Source organism: Rousettus aegyptiacus, unplaced genomic scaffold (genome assembly GCF_014176215.1).
Source record: "Rousettus aegyptiacus isolate mRouAeg1 unplaced genomic scaffold, mRouAeg1.p scaffold_m13_p_3, whole genome shotgun sequence".
Taxonomy (NCBI): Eukaryota; Metazoa; Chordata; class Mammalia; order Chiroptera; family Pteropodidae; genus Rousettus; species Rousettus aegyptiacus.
Window position 1 is genome coordinate 28,070,259 of NW_023416306.1, and position 20,851 is coordinate 28,091,109.

At 40.1% G+C, this 20,851-nt stretch overlaps 2 protein-coding genes across 4 annotated transcripts in view; both read right to left on the reverse strand.

The window, feature by feature from the left end:
- Window positions 1–14,439, reverse strand: part of TDRD7 (tudor domain containing 7) — a 62,642-nt gene extending 48,203 nt beyond the window's left edge. Inside the window, exons 1-2 of one of the 2 annotated variants that reach the window (XM_016146268.2) lie at window positions 14,230–14,439; window positions 733–945 (exon numbers count right to left, since the gene is read on the reverse strand). In XM_016146268.2, the coding sequence (XP_016001754.2) occupies window positions 733–939 (207 nt within the window). In that variant the 5' untranslated portion in view covers window positions 940–945; window positions 14,230–14,439. The remainder of the gene's footprint in view (window positions 1–732; window positions 946–14,229) is intronic. The other variant, XM_016146269.2, reaches the window with a different exon arrangement.
- Window positions 14,440–20,095: 5,656 nt separating this feature from the next.
- The window catches only part of CCDC180 (coiled-coil domain containing 180), a 51,569-nt gene continuing 50,813 nt past the window's right edge, over window positions 20,096–20,851 (reverse strand). Inside the window, exon 38 of one of the 2 annotated variants that reach the window (XM_036217633.1) lies at window positions 20,096–20,268. In XM_036217633.1, coding sequence (XP_036073526.1) covers window positions 20,137–20,268 — 132 coding nt within the window. In that variant the 3' untranslated portion in view covers window positions 20,096–20,136. The remainder of the gene's footprint in view (window positions 20,269–20,851) is intronic. The other variant, XM_016146266.2, reaches the window with a different exon arrangement.

The window sequence follows — 20,851 nt, forward strand, 5'->3', positions numbered from 1 at the left end:
CACATTGGGCAGATACTGAGGGTGAAACTGCTGGGTCACAGAGTACGTACAATAAAAAATTTACTTGCTACCCCCAAATTGCCCATGTTATACCTAAAATATTCTTCCAGAGAATATGAATATGAATATATAGTATTATTCCAAAAAAAATTAGAGGATGTAAAATTGTAGAATAATATGATCATATGAGTGTGAAGACAAGAGTAAGCTAGAGAGAGAAAGGACTAAAGATGGGGAGAATGGTAGGGGAGACTTGTAATAAACAAAGTGCTTAATGATTGATTAGGGTCCAGAGAGTAGGAAGTGAAGATATGAGTGAAGTCAAATGATAGAATTTAAAAGTGTCTGTTAGCTTTGGTAATCAGGGGGTCATTAGTGACCTGGGCAAAAAACAGCTATAGTAGGTTCATAACGGGAGGGCATGACGTTTAAGCAGTTAGGATCTCTAGTTCAGTAATTTTGTTTGGATGCTGAGGCTGGGTAAACTTTAATTTTAAAATTTCTTATTTAATGTGGTTAAAACCTTATTTTTACAATGGAAAGAATTTGAGGGGTTAACCAAAGTAATCAGAATCTAGGCTGTGCTTGGATGCTGTTTTCTCTATTACTACTAATGCCAAACCACTTGCTACTACTTTTCACTCTGACTTCTCTCCATTATGAAATTGGAAGAGCCAGATGGGCAATTAAAAATTGGTGTGACTCTTCTGACATGCACAATTACCTCCTTACCTCTCCGGAACGACTGGTGTCTATCCTGACAACTGCTGGCACACTTCTCAGATAGGCTTCTAGTGTAGGATACCCTAACTGCTTGAATGGGATCCAGTCTCCAGTTAAGGATCTGTACTCTCCTTGGAGCCGGGGTAATGCTATTCCATTCTTATGAGACTGCAGAACAGCTCGTAGCATTTTTGAAACTAGATCTGCTTCCAGCATCTTTACCTGTAAGAGAACAGTAGAAAGTTACTATGATTCATTAGTTTGTGAATTCAAATTTATTTTCAGAATTTACACTTGTTCGATTATTCCATAAATTGTTGCTGACTACTTTCTGTGCTATTACAATACAGGGAAATAGCTGCTACAGCAGAAAAAAGCAGAGAATACTATGAGAACATAGGGGAAGTCAGAAATCACAAAGACTAGCCTGGGGAGGGAAGGTATCACAGACTTTCCCAGTTGAGGGAAGGCCCAAATGAAGTCCTGAAGGACAAGAAGGAATTGGTCAGGCAAGGAGGAAGAGGGTGTGTACTGGGGGTGGGGATGGGGAGTGGTACTAGCCCCAAGTAAAGAGGACAGAAAGTGCTTCGGAAAGTGCAAAAGGCATAGAGGTGAGAGAGAAGTACCTGATTGGTTCTGAGAATTCCAGGCAGGAATTCCAAGACCTGAAAACAGAGTCTTGGGAATAAAAAAAAATAATCAAGTTGAGAGGCAATTAGGAGGTGGAGTCAACAGGAATTGACTAACTGGTTTGGCTGAGGAGAGAAGTTCCAAGTTTCTAGCTTAGAAGCATGGTGGCTAGTAATGACCTACAGTGAAGTGGGGTAGAGACAGGTTTGCAGGAGAGAAAATGAGTGAATTCATTTTGGACATATGGACAGTCACATAGATACACTCACTAGGACTTAAGTTAGAGGTTGGAACTGGTTATAGATGCGCTGGTCTTCAGCATATACATGGTATTTGGTGTCCAGGGAGTCAGAAACAAAGTTAAGGATGGACCTTTGTGGAAGGCTGTCATTTAAGGAATGGGCAAAGGAAGCAGAAACTATATAAGGCTAAGAAAAATGGACCAGAGAAATAGAAGTAGAAAAGGCAGAGTTACACTGTCATATAAACAAAAAGAGAAAAGAACCAATAAGAATGGCATGCTCAAAGTGTCATATGCAGCAGATAGGTCAAGTGAGAAAAAATGAAAAATTACTGCTGACTTTTGGTACCTGGGAAATCCAGAGGACCCTAGCCAAGGATTTCCATTGATCAGTAACAGGTATGTTGCAAAATTAACCACTCATATTTTCTTTGAACTAATGATAAACGGAATGGAGATAGATGCAGAGGATGACATTCGAGCAGTCAGGAAAAGTGGACTTAGCCTTTCATTAAAGGAAGGAGAAAGGCAAGCCACGGGAAACTTGATAATGTTTCCTTCAACAGTGCTAGCCTACAGAACTTTCTGTGATGATGGAAATGTTTTATATCTGTGCTGTCCAATATGGTAACCAATAGACACATGAAATAAGCACTTGAAATGTGGCCAGCATAACTGAGGAACTGGATTTTTAATTAAATGTAAATTAAATTTAGCTAGTGGGTACCATATTGGACAGCATGGGATTCTAAACAGTTTTGTTCTTTCTCTGGTTTAGAAAACAATAGGGAGGAATAATATATAATTCTATCAATTTCTTCATTTGTCCATTTGAAAAAAAAGGCAAAATATCAGCTCATGTGTGGGTGTTAATTATAAATATGATACTCAAATGACAGCAAGGTTTAAATAGAAAATAATCTAAGTATTCATCATGTACTTCCTGCTACCAAACATTAACCCTTTTCAATTTGTCGCCCCCAGCGGGAACAAAATTTAATTAATACTAACCTAAGAAAGTCATATACTCTAAGAAAGTCCAATACTAGATCTGTATTCTTATTCTCTAGATAAACAGAAACATATACACTTGTATACACATACATATATATTCATATCTTCATGTAGGTATGATTTACATACAATAAAATTCATTCATCTTATGTATACGGTTTTTTGAGTTTTGAAACATATAGATACCCATGTAATCATCACTACAATCAAGATAAAGAAATTTCCGTCATCAAAAAATTCCTCTCAAGTGGGGTGCATAATTATGTAAAAGTAAAATATACAACAGCAATAGCACAAAGAATGACAGAGAGGAACTGGAAGTATACCACTGGGAGGTTCTTATACTATACATGAAGTAGTATAATAATATCTGAAAGTGGAATATGATAAAGATGTATGTATATGGTAAACCCTATGGCAACCACCAAAATTTTTTAAAGTATAACTAATAAGCCAGTAGTAAAAACAATAAAACATTCAATCAAAAAACAGGCAGAAAAAAATAGATTAAAAAAGGAAAACAACAGCAACAACAAAGAATAGATAGGGCAATTAGAAAACAGCTAGCTAGCAAAATGCCAAATGTAAAGGTAACCATACCAACAATTACATTAAATGTAAATGACAGAAATATTCAAATAAAAAGTTACAGATCAGCAGAGTGCATAGAGAAGCAAGACTTACCTACATATTATCTATAAGAAACCTGTTTTAATATACATACATAGGTTAAAAGTAAAAAAAGAGAAAAAGATATGCCATGCCAACACATGACTATATTAATATCAGAAGAAGGCATACTACCAGGGATGAAGAGGGACATTATATAATAATTAAGGAGTTACTTCATCAGGAAGACATAACAATCCTAAGTGAGACTGCACCTAACATCAGAGCTTCATGAAGCAAAACCAATAGAACTGAAAGAATAAGTAGACACACCCACAGTTATGGCTGGAGACTTCAAAACTTCTTTCTCAGTAATTGGTAGAACCGGTAAACAAAAAATCAGGTAGAATATAGAAGAACTGAACACCACCATCAACCCAAATAATCAAACAGTTGTATATAGAACACTCCATTCCAACAACAGCAGACTATACATTCTTTTTAAGAGCACATGGGGCATTCATCAAGATAGAATATATTCGAGGACTTAAAACAATTTTTGACCAATTTAGAATAACTGAAACTGTACAGAAAGTATACTATGACCAGAAAACAAAATTAATTTAGGTATCAATAAGAGAAATATATGTGGACAACTTTGGTGTATTTGCAAAATTAGTGACATACTCCGAAACAATCAAAGGTCAAAGAGGAAGGTTCCCAAAACATCAGAAAATGTTTTTAAATAAATGAAAACACAATGTATAAAAATGTGCTGGGTGCTTTAAACAATATTTAGAAGGACATCTACAGCATTATGTGATCATGTTAGTGATATAATCAGTGATATAATATACAACCTTGAGAAAAAGAGATCAAATTATACCAAAAGTAAGGAAATAATAAATATGAGAGCAAAATAAATATTGAAATGATGAAATCAATAATAAAATAGGTAAAAAATTAGAGGAAAAATAATGAAAACTAGTTTTTTGAAAACTTAATGGGACTGAAAAAGGGGCCACACATTCCAACTTTCTCAAAAAGAAATTGATAACTTTAATGCCCCTATATCTATTAGAGAAATTGAATTTGTAGTTTAAAATCGTTACACAAAGAAAATTCAAAGCCCAGGTGGATTTATTGGCGAATTATACCTAACACTTAAGGAAGAATGAATACTACTTCTAGACACTCTTCCAGAAAACAGAGGGGAAGAGGGCACTTCTGAATTCGTTTCATGAGGCCAGAATTGTGCTGATTCCAAAAAGAGACAGACATCACAGGAAAAGAATAGACCAATATCTCTCATGAACATAAAGGCAAAAAATTTTAACTAAATATTAACAAATCAAATTCAACAATATGCAAGAAAGATAACATGTCGTAATCAATTATGATTTACTCTAGGAGTACAAAGTTGGTCCAACATTCATAAGTCAATCAATGTAATTCACTGTATCTGTGAATTAAAGGAGAAAAACTTCATGGTCATATCAATAGGTGAAGAAAAAACATTGGACAAAATTCACAATAGTTTATGATAAAAACTCTCAGAAAATAAAAATAGAAGGGGATCTCCTTAACCTGATAAAGAGTAGCTAGGAAAACCCCAAAGCAAACGGCATATGTAACAGTGAAAGAGTGAATGAATTCTCCCTAAGATTGGGAATAAGGCAAGAATGTCTATTCTCTTCCACATTCCTACACATTACAATGCTAAAGGTCCTAGCCAGTGCAATAATGCTGACATCCAGACTTCTATCAAATTATATTAATCAAAATATTGTGGTACTGTCAAAAAGTCACATTGATCAATGGAACAGAATACATAAACAGGCAACAGACCCACACCGATTTTTAACAAAGATACCAAGAAAATTCAATGGAAAAAGTTCAGTGAACAGTGCTGAACAACTGGTCATTTATACACAAAAACTGAATGTCATACCATATACAAAAAACTCAAAAGGGATCACTTAGGTCCTCAATGAAAACGCTAATACTGTAAAACTTCTGGAAAAAATATAGGAGTAAATCTTTTTGACTTTGGGTTAGGCAAAGCCTTTTTGGAACCACGGAAGAAAAAATTGATAAATTAGATCTCATCAAAATTTAAAATTCCTGTCTTGCAGTCATTTCATTTAAAAAAAAAAATGAAAACACAAGCCACAGACTGAGAGAAAATATTTTCATAACACAGCTGATAAGGGACTGTTAACTAGCACGTATAAACAACATTTGAAACTCAATAACAAGAAAACAAAGGGCCCAATTAAAAATGTGCAAAAGATCTGAACAAATACTTTGCTAAAGCAGAGATGTAGATGGCAAAAACAAACAAACACAAACAAAAACCCATTTAAAAAGTGCTCAACAGCGTTATTCATTAGGGAATGACAAATTAAATCCACAAAGAGGTATCATGTACATCTATTAGAATAGCTTAAATTTTTAAAAAATGACAATATAAAGTCCCGAGAGAATGCAAAACAACTGGAACTCTCAGTTTTGGTGGTACTTTGAAAAATAGTTTGGCAGTTTCTTATGAAGTAAAGTATACATCATCCACTCCTAGGTAAGTACTCATGAGAAATTATAACAATTATGTCCACACAAACACCTGTATTGAATGTTTATAGCAGCTTTATTCATTATTTCCCCCAAACTGGAAACAATCCAAATGTCTATCAACAGGTGAACAGATAGATAAATGTGGTATAGCCATTCTGTAGAACACTACTCAGCAATAAAAAGGAACAAATTATTGATGTACAAAAAATATAAAAAATATGAAAGACTCTCATATTATGCTAAGTGAAAGAAGCCAGACACAAAGGTTATGTGCTATATGAATCCATTTATGTAACACTTAGGAAAAGGCAAAACTACAGACACAGAAATTTTATCAGTGGTTGCCTTGGGCTGGGGATGTACGGGAGGGGACTGACTACAAAGAGAACACAAGGCAATTTTGGGGGTGATGAAAATATTCTATATTTGATTGGGGCAATTGCTACATGACTATGTAAGTTTATCATATAACTGTAAATCAAAAAATATGACTTTTACCATATGTAAAGAATATCTCCATAAATATAAAAAAAGCTCCTTCATGCTGTATCCCTTTGCAGTCGACTTTTTCCCCTCATGCACACACTGTTTGGCTCCAGTCTGCTTTCTGGCACTACAGATTAGTTTTGCCTAGTTTCTTGAGTTTCATCCATCCTACATTTATCGGTAGTTCATTTCTTTCTATTGTTGAGTAGTATTCCACTGTATGGATATATTACAATTTGTTTTTACATTCAAATGTTGACAGTCATTTGGGTTGCTTCCAATTTTGGGGTAGACATATGTTTTTAATTCTCTCGTGTAAATTCTGAGAATTTTATTTCTAAAAATTTAACATCTGTAACAATTCTGGAAGGAAAGTATTCTTATTCTCTAGATGAGAAAACCAAGGCTAAAAGAGGTTAAATAACCAAAATATCACAGGATATATGGAAGCCAGAATTTTAGTCCTGGTCTGTTTTATGTCAAAGCCCACATTCCTTTATCAATGACCCTGCCAAATGGTACTGAAAGAAACAAAAATGAAAATAAATAAATAAATAAAACCCTGAAGAAATAACAACAGGAGACAAGACAGTCAAAAAAGACAATAAGCAGAGTGAAAAAAAAAACAGCAGTATGAAATCAACAGTGGACTCTGCCACGGGGATGGTATGGATTCCAAACTGAAGACAGGCATTCTGAAGACTTTCTCTGCAATGTCCCCCCTCTTTCTTCCTTATTTCTCCTCTGACATAGCTGCCAGCAGCAATCTCCCAAAGAGAACACTTAATTTGGGGGGGGGGGGTCAGGGAGGGAGAGGTCCAAACACCCAAACATAAAACCTGTCTAAATGCCACAGAATACAGTGAAAGCTGGAAAGCTGTGCCCAGTGTTTACTTCCTTAATCCCTCCCTCTTTATTTTTTTTTTGTATCTAACATATTTTATTGTTATTGCACATAACTCAAAACTCTGACTTTTTTAAAGAACAATACAATTATGAAATGAAGCTACTAATACTGCCTGGTATCCCATGAGAATTACTATATTTTTCATTGAGCTTTTATTAGGTAGGAGGCATGGAGGACTGAAATATAAATACAAATAACTGATACATGGGGTAGAGAGGGACAAGCATTTTAAGAGACAAATCAATACCTCTCCATGAGATACGGATGAGAGCCCGAGTTTCCAAGTAGGAAAAACAGAGAAGATTAAAAAAAAAAAAAAAAAAACCAACATGGAGAAAAGACTTGGAGGCAGGAACCCAGAGGGAACCCAGTGGGCGTAGATTTTATTAAAACTCAGGGCAGATGAGGGACAAGATCATAAATTAGACTAGGAATAAAGATTGGAGTAGATTATACAACATCTTATATGTCAAGCTGAGGAGTGAATCTCACACTCTTTAAATGTATCTTCTTTTGGGACCTAGACTTTGCTAAGATATAGTAAATTTCTTATGGCCTATACCCTAATTATCCTAGCCTTCTGCTCTAAGAGTCTCAGATATGTTTCATGTAGATACAAGGTATGTATTTACAGTGAGCAACTGATAAATAATAATAATAATAATAACAACACTGCTAATCTGTGTGGCACAGAAGTGCTCATCCTTATTTTTCACTTTTCCCACTCTATCTAACCACGTGTTTGCCTGTCTCCGTTTCTTGGCATTTGTTAGATTGCTTTTCTTTAAATTACACTTTGCAGTCTGATCTGAGACAGGCTCATACTACAAAAATTAACTCCTAGTTTCGCTCCCTCTTTAATCCACATATTATCATAGTTAAAGTCCATAGTTAAAACCTGAAGAATAGTTCTTTCAATACTAAAGTTGCTGACAACTCGTTGTTGATATATTGATGCTGACTTGACCTGGGGGACAGAAGGGGGAGTGCAGAAGGTTCTGCCTGTGCCTCCTCTTGCTTGTGTCCCTAAGTTCAAAGCTGCTATGCAAAGCGCATTTATTTTCCTTTCTCCCGGGCCTTGGTCTCCATGTCTGTAAGATGAAGGCGTTCGGTATCAGTGGTTTGGTATCACTACCACTGCCACCACCACCACGACTGAGTGACACGTGAAGATGGACAGGCAGGCTGACATGCGCAATTCCCCCACTGCTCGTCACCTTCATGGTGATCACTGAAGTCCACACAAACAACATCTCTTGCCCAGACTGGGGCAACTGCCTCCTAGCTGGTCTTGCTGCTTCCACTTCACCTCCAAGAATTTATTCTCCACATCACAGCTAGGGTGATCCTTTCACATCACAAACCCTATCCCGTCATTCCTCTGCCCAAAACCTTCTAAGGGCTTCCTGACTAACTCAGACAAAAGGCCAAAGTATTCATAAGGGCCAAAAGGGCCCTACACAATTTGTACCCCACTTCTCTGGCCTCAATTTCTCCTTCCCTTTTCTTTCACTCATTCCACTCCACCCGGGCTGGCCTCCCTGTGTTTTCTGGAACATTCCAGGGACAGCCTCACATCAGGGCTTTTTTACTTGTCATTTCTTTTATGTGGGAAGCTCTTGCTCAGTGCTTCTCCTTCTTCAGGTATTTGTTCAAATGTCACCTTCTCAGTAAGCCCTTCCCTGGCCACCCTATTCAAAATCAGAACTGTTATTCCAGCTGCCCGGTACTCCCTACACCCCTTTCCAGCCTTAGTTTACTCCTTAGCACTCAGAGCCATCACCAAATACTCTTTATTTAATTTTAAGGTCCGTCTTGACAGCTTGGATATAAGCTCTGTGAAAGCACAGATTTATAAGGTTTTTTTTCACTGCTGAATCTCTAGCACCTAGCCAACAACAGCTCAAAAACATTGAATGAATGAGAAACTCTCCATCTACCTTATACCACTCCTTTTTTCTCCTACTCACTAAAATATATGCATGTTAGCTATTAAAGAAATAATCTTTAATTTATTTAAAAATTATTTGCAAAGTTTAATGATTGTTATAAACTGACTGAAACAGCCAACTGTGTCATCAAGCTGTGGTCGAGAAATACCACGTAGATTATTTCTGGGCCTTTCCACTCTGAGCCAGTGTTCTCAGGAGCACTGCCTGAATACTTGTGTCTCATACTTATATACATTCCTGTTTTTCAAACTGTGCAGATACTGTTGGGATTCACCAACACAAATTGATGTAGAATTCATAACAGCTTTTGGGAGTCATATATTTTATCAAGCAGTGGATACTATGAGTACGACTACTAGCGTGTGAGGTTTCACAAAGCTTTTAAAAAGCTAACGACAACAAAAAGGACCTTATACTTGAGAAGAATGGGAAGCAGTGCTTAACGATAGGGCTGCAATCTGAACAAAGTACCCCTCCACCTCCTCCTACCAGCTGCCTTTTTTAAAATATGCTATTTTTATGGAATACTGTAAGTCTCTTTGCAAACAATTGTTTTTGGAAAGATGGGCAGTCCCTTAAATTGTAAGACTGAGGATCTCAAAGCTGGTGAGAAGCAGCTGAGCTCCGTAAAACTTGTTCAGGTGTACGTCTTGTTCTGATGCCTGTCAATTTCTTGGAGTCTGGTCTGCAATTTCTACATTAGCTTTATCACCTTAGGCATTAAACAAAAAGAAAGGTATAACTAAAGCTTAAAAAAAAAAACCCATTATTTTCTAATCTACTATATTGCTTCAAAAATACTCTAATTTTTGTTAATTCCTTGGTTACCATGGCATATTTTGAGATTTCCTGAAGATGGAAATTATATTAAAGAACTTTTATAAAAAGTACAGTATATATAAGAATACTTTCCTCTAACTATAAAAATCAAGTTTACCATCTTGGATGTCATCCATCCATTAGAAACAAAAAAGGAAGTTTATTATGGGAATTTTAACACTTAGTTTCTCAATGGTAAACTTTTAGGTATCTCCTCCAAAAAAATTAAGTTTGGAAGTTTCTCTAAAGTAGCATCCCAAACTTTTAAAGTTGCCATTTTGAACTTTCAAATCTCTTTCCTCCTTATTTCTATTATCTAAAAGTGTGAAAAATATAATTTAGAGTTTCAGAGAATCCAAATTACTTTTATTCTGAGAATGTTATGCAAGTGCTGGTGCGCCACAAGTCAGGCTGGGCTGGCAGAAATGAGGCTGCCAGCATAAGACACTGTGCTCAACCTCAACATGGGGAGCTGAGAGACGTGCGGAATGACAGTGGGCACTTTCATACCATCTCAAAACTGTTCACTTAAAACTGAGAGAACTGAGGCCCAGGATAGATATTCCAGGTCTCACATATTTTTATGGCCATAACCACAAGGACCCAGGTCGTCTGGATCCCAAACTTAGAGCTTCCTTTCAGACAGCTGCTCCAAATGTATAGAGCAGGCTTCTGAAAGTAAATTTGGATTTATTGACAGCAACCCTGGGGTATACTTAGCAACCAGCCCTTAAAGTAGCATGAAACAGGAATCTGCCACATTCTGAAGGGTATGGCAACCAGATCCAAAAGAATTGCCAACTGTTGCAAAAATTCAGTGGTGGCAAGTGACACCTTTTATCCTTTCATTTTTGTCCCTTTTCTCTTTGCTGCACAATTTATCAAGAGTACCCCCAAAGTGCTAGTAATGTACAAGAAGCGGGTCAAGGAGTAGGGGGAAGTATGACAACCTTTAGGAAAGCAAGGTTTGAACAACTTCAACACCCTAAAAAATTCTCACATGTAAAACTGTATTTTGGAAATTCACAGCTTATAATATACCTGAAAATGGTCCCAAGAAAATTTGATTCTGAAGAAACTGGTTTTGCTGTCGTTTAGATACATGCCTCTACCACTGATTGATTCTCCCTGGCTCAGCATTTTATCTGCCTCCTGTTGCTTGAGTTTCCTCTCTACTGGTGCTCAAAGACATTTAGCCAAGCTGGTCTGGCTCTCACCGATGCTTTCTTGTCTCTTAAGTTTCTCTTTTCTCAACTATTTCCAACTGTACTATTTGACTCATCTTCCTTGTTGCATTTATGTTGAGTTGTATAATTTGAGTTGTAGACTGCTGCTAAACCCCCAAAATAAATCTGAAGAATTATTAGGGTAAATCAAAATCACCAAGTAATCTCTCTTACCTTCTTTAGTCAGCTACTCAACTTTTATTATCTCCTCAGGGCATATACTCTGGTCACTTGCTGCCCTTGTCTTTGAAGATATGATTTTAGCAACAAGCTGAACCCCTAAAGTCCAGAATGTAGGTGCTGAAAAGATTTTAGACATCATCTAGTCTGTCTCAAGTCCCTCATTTTACAAATCAATACACGAGCCTAAGAGAGCCAAGGCTTTTTATCTAAGACCCCTCCACATGATTTCTCATCTTGCAACAGTTTAACATGTTATCTTTTCTCTCTGATTGTCTACTTGTTACCACCTCCCAAATTACTCCTTGACCAACTCTTTTTAAAAAGAAAGAGTAATTAATACCTTCAGATGGTGATATACTTTTTGAGGATACCTTTAGGAAGCAGTTTTCTTTTTATTATTATAATTTCAACTCCAAATTATGCACACTTTACTAACTATATACTATGAATATGAAAGCAGGGCTTTCCATAAATCTATATACGAGAGATGACAAAGTAGCTTAGAAGTGTGGGTCTTAATCCTAGTTCCGTTACTAATTAGCTGTGACCCTGTGAGCAAGTCACTTCAGGTCTCTTTTCATATGGAAGATGAGGAAGGTGGACAAGATCCATGATTCTCAACTTTCCTTGGAGTCCTTTGAGTTTTGAAATGGGGTCCAAAGGTCTAATGGGAACTATGGGTTTGCTTCCTCCTGACAAAGCTGCATGATTAAAATATCTAATTCATTTTGGAGTTACACTGGGTATCTCGTGCTGATCAGAAGCTCTACTTGGCAAATATACAGATCTTCAGCTAAAAATGACAAAATGAATTACTTTTCAATAGCTTGTTTGAAAGATTAAAAAAAATTTTTTTAATTGGCCCAATGGAGGAAATAATGAAAAGAATGAAGCTTTTAAAAGCACAAATGTGGGAGGGCTGAGAGAGTACATTTTCCATAAAAAAGGAAAAACAAATTCACACAAATATGAAATTAGATTTCACTCCAAGCACCAAGACGTTTCCATCCTTGTATTTATCTGCTGACCATGAAAGCGCCCAGAGGCAAAGGACTCACTCTAGGTCAAACCTCAGTTCTTGAAAATGGCACTCGATCAAACATAGAGTAGGCACTTAGAGTTGGATGATAAAGTGTGTTTCCTTTACATTCATATTAAGTCTCCAACGAGATTACGTTGCACAGAAAACTTAAAAGAGAGGTCCTTCAAGGAGTTTACATCTCTTGGTACAAAATACAATAGTTCATTCAGCTATGCTCAACCAGCACACTTAAAAAGGGCATTAGCAGGGATTACATTTCATTTCCAATCTACAGGGTCTGAAATCTGAAGTCGCTAATTGCTGCCTCACAGTCTCACTGTGTTTAACTAGCAAAGAGGGAGGTTATATGCTACCAAAGGGCCCTGGCCTGGCCACAGGAGATGTGGGTTCTAATCCAGTTGGTCCCAGGAACAATTTCCTGTACCCAGCACAGTATTTTGCATGTAACTGATGCTCAACAAATGTCAGTTGAATGGAACTACAAAAATCACCACCATGTGCCACTTTATATTACACAGAGAACTTAAGGCAAGAAGGAGCCTCTAAGAAACTGAAATTCAATTGCGTAAATTATGGGAAATTTGGTGGAAGGAAAAGAGTTAACATTTTCTGACTAGTATTATAAGCCAAAGGATTTACTGTAGTTATCTCACAAACGCCTTGCAGTTTAAGTTAAATATTTCCATCTGATACATAGAAAACCAGGCTCAAAGAAAGTATGTAATCTGTTCAAGGTCACAGTTAGTAAGAGGAGAAGCCCAGATTCCAACTCAGGTCCGCAAAACCCACACAATTTGCCTTATGCAACATTTACACACAAAGACAGCCTAAGATACGTTCGGGGCTTGGGTCTAAGTTTCACTTTCTGTCATTAAGTTGGTGCATATCACCAGGCAGCACACTTTTTTGCAATTTATCCACCTGCACCATGGGACGTGATGGGGTAAGTGACTAGATAAGTGGTTTTGTTTCGTAGGGCAGTTACGGAATCCTTTTGGGCCAGGACTTTCTTCTAATATAGGCATTTCCTTCTCCTGCTCTTTGAAATTATTTGAGAGTGATACCCTTGGTTGTTAATGGAAATATAGCCCTCAAGAGGATCAGAGCAGAAAAGTTGAGCAGGCTCCAACGCCCCTCTCATTAAGTTGAGGCTTAGAACTTGACCCTATTAGATCCCTGGTGAAAGTTAAGAGACAACTCATTCATGGATTCAATGTTTCTTTCAGAGCTTGCAGCTCTGTTCCCACCCGGTGCTCGCGATTTGAAAGGAATGGATGGTTTTGTGTCCCGCGTTACTTGAGCGGCCTGCATGGGCTGGTCCACGGAGAGAAGTGGGTGCGATTACAGAACTTAAAGCTCCTGGGGTAAAATATGAGAGTTCAAACAGCCTGGGGCTCAGATATTCCCTGCTCCGGACAGGCGGCTGTGGCCAGTCCGCCGGTACCGGGAACCACTTCCTGGTCAGCATCTCCCGCCCCCTGTCCACACCCCCCACTGCTGCATTTCCCCCGGTGCACTGAGTTTTCCAGGCAGCAAGACTGTCTGTCCAACTCCGGGGTGAACGTCCAGCCCAGCCCCGAGTGGGATCCCATCAGAGATTTAAAACACAACGCTCTGGAACTCCAACTCCCCGGCGCCCTGCCCGGTTTCCGGGGGTCGGGACTGCGGCATCCCCTGCGGCTGCAGGAGGGAGACCCCGGGCCCGTTCGAGCGCTGCCCGGGCCACTGTTCCGCTGGAGACACAGGTGCGTCGCTCCCGCCCGAAACCTTGTCGGACTTCGCCCGGCACCTGTCGTGTTGGCAGCGGCAGGACCTGCGCTCACCTCGTTCCGGGGGCCCACGGCCAGTCTCTGCGTCCCCGGGCTCAGCTCCCGCTGCCGTTTCCGCCTGAGCCCACAGCCGCGGCCGCCGCCCACTTTCGGTTTCCCCGCACGGCCGGAGCCGCCGCCGCAGCTCGGGAATCACCTCAAGCCCCCGCCCCGCCCTGCTCGGCCCCGCCCCGCTACGCCCCGCCCCGAGGGCAGCCCGGCCTCGGCTCTGCGCACGCGCGGGCAGCCCGGCCTCGTCGGCCCACGCCGGCGTCCGCGCGTGGGAAGGAAAACCGACGCCGCCTAGCGGTTTCTGCGCGTGCCCACGCACGGGCCGACGGCGAAGACGACTGTGGAGTGGGCGCAGGAGCGCCTCCTCGTGGATAACGCAAGTACAGGCGGACCCGGCGGGCCCGGGACCCAGCAAACTTCACCAGTATTTACGCGCTCCCACTGTTGCGTTCCTCCTCCCTCCCGTCAGGCGTTTCATTCAACCCTTACTCACTTTTTATTCTGCTAGACATCCACCTGGTCCTGTCATTTCCTTCAGGTCTTTCCTCAAGCATCACCCCTCCAGGAGAATGGTCAAACTCTCAAAATCATCGGCCTCCTTTCCTCATATTCCCTGTCTCGCTTCTCAGCTTTATCTCTTCTTAGCACCTATCTAGCACACTGGATGTGTTTTATCTTTTCATGTCTACCATCCTCCTCAAATTAAAACTGCGTGAACACAGGAATCTTTGTCTTGTTCCTCAGTCTTTTCCCAGCGCCTAGGATAGTGCCTGGCACGTGATAAGCGTGGCAAATATTTGTCAAATTCCTTCTCCCCTAAAATTATTGAACATTTAATACTTATTCACTTATTTTTTTTTTCTGCACATAAATTCTACCAGCATTTATCGGGCATATTGATTTATATTCCTTAAGCCAATATTGAATACTTCTCTGCATTCCTTCTGTACACATTTACTGAGGGCCTGCTATTTGTTCAACCAATATATTTTTTACTTTATTGAGGTATAATTGATATACTGTAAGCTACACATGCTTAAAATGTACAGTTTTATGTTTTGACCTATATTTATATATATATATATATATATATATGTCACTGCCATAAAAACCATGAACATATTCACCCCAAAAAGTTTCCTCATGCCTCTTATAATCCTTATTTCTCATGCCTCTCTGTCTCTCCCTCTTAACCACGGATCTACTTTCTATCACTTTAGAATTTGTTTAGAATTTTATCTAAATGGACTCATGGTATGTGTTGTCCTTTTGGGGTGGAGGAGGGGGTCCAACTTCTCTCAAGTCTGTTGAGATTCATCCATATTGTTTGTCCCAACAGTTCATGTCTTTTTATTTTGAGTAGTATTCCATTGTACGGATGTGCTAAACCTACCATATGACACAGCAATTCCATTCCCAGGATTTACCCAGGAGAATTGAAAGCATATGTCCATCCAAAGACCCGGACAAGAATATAAATAGCAGCTTTGTTTATAATAACCAAAAATGGAAACACAAATGTCCATCAGAAGGTGAATGGACAGTCAACCAGTATATACTGAACACCTGCTGTTAATAAACTTTCACGGAGTGCCTGCTGTGTTAAGGAACAAGCCTGTGCTTGAAGAGCTTTGATTCAGTGAAAAGATCTAGTAGATCTGAAATAGATCATGGAAGCTCTGATAACCCATGCTCAGGAGTTTGGGATTTTTCACAAAGGCAATGGGGAACTGTTTAAAGCCTTCTTTGAACACAGCTGTCTATTATACTTCCACATCTAGTCTCTGAGTCTGCCCAAATGTCTCTCCCTGGCACTTCCATCCTGCTGCTGTATTTCAATCTATTTCAGAGCTTTTTCTCTCTTCTTTCCCCTCCAATCTGCTGCAAACACTGCAGTGGATTTGATAGACCTAAAATACAACTAGACCCAATTTGGATTCTGCAATGCTCATAACATCCTTGGGCTCCATATTTAAGGTGGGAAAGATGTAAAAAGCTGCTCCCAATTGAAAGAGTGCCAGTGGAGTAGGAAATTGGGAGTAACTCCAGAGTCTGATGTGCAAAATAAATCATAGAACAAGGTGAGTTGACCGCAAGTCTAAGATCCTTTATCCTTGCAGAGGGGCTCCATGTTTAGACTGTCCTATAAAGAAAATGATGCTCTGCAGCTAGTTTTTTTTTTTAAATCTGTTTTACTGATGAATAGCTTACATATAATAAAAATTTTAAATGTACAGTTCGATGAATTTTCGCAAAATATATTCAGTCTTGTGTCCACCACCACAATCAAGATATAGAACTAGTTGATTATTTTAAAGTTTCCCTGTGCCCTTTTACAGTTCATTTCCTCTCCTACATCCAGCCCCTGGGAACTACTGATTTCTGTCATTATAGCGTTGCCTTTTCTAGACTGTCGTATAAATGGAATAATATAGTATGTATTCTTTTTTGTCTATTTTCTTTCATTTAGCATCGTGCTTTTGGGAGTCATGCATATTGTCACATATATCAGTAGTCTGTTCCTTTTTATTGCTGAGTAGTATGCCATCATATGCATCATTGATATATCACAATTTCTTTATCCATTCACATTTGGTACACACTTGCATTGTTTCCAGTTTGGGGCTATTATGAATAAAGCTGCTATAAATAGTCACATGCAGGTCTTTGTGTGGTCCTATGTTTTTCCTGAATAAAGGCTTGGGAGTAGAATTGCTGGTTGTAGGATAAATGTATGTCTAACTTTACAGGAACGGTATAACTGTTTTTCTAAAGTGGCTACACCATTTTGAACTCCTCTCCTCACCCCCTAGCAATGTATGAGAGTTCCAGTTGTTCCAAATCCTCTCTACTACTTAGTACTTGTCAGTCTTTTTAATTTTAGACATTCTGGTGGATATATAGAAATATCACATTGAGGTTTTAATTTGCATTGCCCATGACTAATAATATTGAGTATCTTTTCATGTTTATTGGCTCTTCATATATGTTCCTGGGTAAAGTGTCCATTCTAGGTAGATTTTTAACTAAGACATAGTGGGAGGTTCTCAGAAGTCCCTGGGGAGCTGACATGGCAAGAACAGGTTGGGAAGTTGTGTTTGCTTTCTTTGGGGATGGTCCAAGGCCTAAGGAGTCCAAGAATTAACTGCCATGCCCTGGATATAATTGGATTTCAAGAAAATTAAGGTACATCGGAGATAACACAAATTGGTTACTCCTTAGGCACAATGGTTCTTACCTTTCTGTAGAGAAGGAGGTCAAAATATGTGAAAGTTACGGACAGATACGAAATTTGGCATATGATTTCAGAGAAGGTTTTGCACCCCCTTTCCATGATAACTTCTCTTGGAATGCACATCAAGGCCTAGGTGTGAGGAAGGAAGATGGATTTGTTGCCAGCTTATCCTGGGCTGAGAAAGGTGAAAATATTTCAAGTGTGAAACCTCCATCTAAAGCCTTTCATGCATTTTTGTCCACACCTGGGGAGTCTTGTTCATTTGGAGAGAGCCACGTTGGACACAAACACCAAAACACCTGTACAAGACAGGACCAAAGCCGTTGGTTGAGTCGAATTTCTGTCCCTTCCTCCCTTCCCTCAGTTCAGCAAGTACCATTTAGAATGAAGGGGAGACAGCGACCATGTTCCAAGAATTTATTTGTTCCTCACCTTGTTTTTATTTCACCTGATGGACTTTTTTTTTTTTTGGTGTTTGCAATACAGCCCAAGAAAGAGAAACTCCTCATCCTCCCTCTCACAGCCTCTCAGGCTTTACAGCTGCCATGAGCAGCTTTATCAATGTCTCTCTCTTCCACTCTCCAAAGTTTAGAGGGCCAATTTTAGAGACCTCTGGTTGCCCTGAACTCATGTTTCTTTTCTATACTGTCTTCAAAAAGAAAACGAAAACCAAAACTCTCATTTCTATCACCTATGTACTACCAAATTAACTAGCTGTAGGGACTTGGCTGTGGCATTATTTGGTGTCTTGAGTAATTCCTTCCTGGGAAATCTTCCCTGAACCCCCCACCTGAAAGTGAATTCCTCTTTTAGCTGAGCTCCTAGAGCACCTGACTTGTTCCTCCAACATGTTTACAATGGAGGAGAATGTAGGAAGTGACTACGTGTTTTATCCCCACTGTGACTCTGAAAAGGAGTTTAGATTTCATTCATCTTTTTTCTCTGAGTTATTTAATTGAAAATAATTTCAGCAATAATAATTTTAACTCTTTTTGAAGCTAAACAACACATTCAGAGTTGTATGTGTGGCTGAAACTCAACCTCACAGTACTTTGGCTTACATAAGGGAAAACAGATCCATGACAAAAGGGATCTTTGGACAGAGCCACTTTGGGTTAATCGTTAACATCATGATCACTCCCTCTTCTATCAGCTACTGCCTCACGAAAAAATGCAGAGAAATTTCTAGGCAATTGCATTTGTTTTAACTGAGTAAGGAGAAAAAAACCAAACCAAACAAAACAAAAAACAAAAGGGAGAGAGTGCCGGAGCCCTGCTAAAATCCAGGCCGTGGTACCGCTAAGGATATGCTGATCCAGCAAAACTCCCTAATCTGCCCACAAAGGCCTCCAAGGTGAGTCAGCTGAAAGGGGCTAATCCCCAGAAGAGACTGATCCCTAAAGCTGTAGCGTCCACACAGCCACAGAACCCTGGAAAACTGGGGATAATGAAAGCTTAAAGCAATATTGTGTAGAGAGAGGTCATAGAAGCAAGAGGGGAGGGTCTTGGCTATCTAAGAGATTGCCTCTCCCCCCTCTCGAGTTGTGGGTCATTCACACAGCTCAGCCCTGGACAAGGCCTGGATATCGGGATGATCCCAAGGATGCAGATATTGAGTTGTCAGCAAGTTAAGGGCCCAGTTGAGGGCATGGAGGTGCAGTAACTAATACTTTAAGTAAGGTAACCAACTACTATTACTGATTCCATAATAGTAGAATAGCTGGTACAAAATTTATACTAAACTAGAAGCTGGGGTGAGGAAAGGAAAAGGCAATGAGAAGAGAAACCACATAAGAATATGGGAGCAATCTCATGAGTCATTAAAAGAGAGAAAACGTGTGAAAATGTAAACTGATGCAAAGCTAAAATGCCAACCGTATGAAAGAAACAGGAGTTTGTGATGTTGAGGAACAAATGTGAGCCGCCTGTCCAAGTGGCACAGAAAGCTACTGACAAGTGAGACCGGGTATGATTGAGCCACCTAGCAACCAACTGAAGAAGAGAAAGGGAGAGAGCAGGATGGAGGTTTCCAAGGGAGAATGATCTGAGTCCCAGGGGATTAAAGAAAGAGGCCCTTAGGGAAATGAAGGAGGCCCAGTTTTCTAAAATGCTGTAATTTGGTCGGGCAAGTTGCCAGGCAGATACCCAATCAATACCGGGTTAGGTCTTTGTTGGTTCTAGGGATCGGTGCATAGTTGCAGTTATAACCCATATTTTGTTAAATGTCAAATATACTCTTTCCTGTCAGTTTTAATTATTTCATTTCCTAAGGTAAAGTACCAAGCATGACTTTGGAAGTTATTTCCTTTGAAATACAGGTCTCAGTTTTAAGTGAGCCACTCCTTTCACCCACCATCCCTGCTAACCATGTAAAACTCCTTCTTTCGCCTCAGTCTTCCTCGCTGGAATGGATGTTCACATGGGCAGGGCCACACTGTGTCCCGGTCACTGAGCGATGAAGCTACAGTGCTTGGCACAGAACAGAGATGGACGGGTGGGTGAGTGAATGGATGGATGGATGGGTGGACGGACAGACGGACGGGTGGGTAGATGGATGGATGGATGGACAGACGGATGGGTGGGTGGATGGATGGATGGACGGTTAGATGGACAGACAGATATATAAAGAAGGAATCCACACAAAATGAGCCTTTATTTGGGGTAAGGCGAGGCTGTCAGAAGTACAGGCCCTGGATGGTGTGCACGGAGTTCTTCCAGCTGTCCCTCCAGCGCTGAGCCTCCTTTACCAGCAACGTGTTGTCATCGTGGATCGTCTTCAGCTCCTCTTCAAACAATGCTAAGTATTTCTGGGAACAAGGAGGCCACATGAGGAGGGACTTCTGGACTTGTGCCCTACAGGAGTGCTGTAACCTGCCGGCAGGCAGCTTTAACCCACCCCAGGCACTGGCAAGATTTCCACAAGTCATTTCTCATGTAATGCACCCAACAACTGATCAGGCAGGTCCTATTGTTTTCTTGTTTTATACATAGGGAAACTGAGAATCAGAGCCTTGCCTGAGGTCACCCAGCTAGAAAGGGGATGAGCAGAGACTAAGACCCCAGTCAACCGGGCTCTGGACTGTGCGCTCCTTCCTAACTTCTGTCCTGCACTGAGGCGTCCCTGGAACTCAGGCATCCTGGCTTCCTTGGGAGGCTGAGCACTCCAAGCCTTGAGCCCTTACTGAACTCAGCAGGCAGAACTGCCCCCTCTGCCCGGGGCTTGACATGCTGGCTCAGTAAGGGCCGGCCCTGGGCATGCTATAGGTTCTCCCAATACCAGGCTCAGCCTGTCTTTGGGCAGGACAAGGTTTCTCTCCCGTGCACCAGGACCAAAGGTCTACACATCTTCAGGGCTTAGAGGTTCCACAGGTGGCATCTGGGTATAGCCTC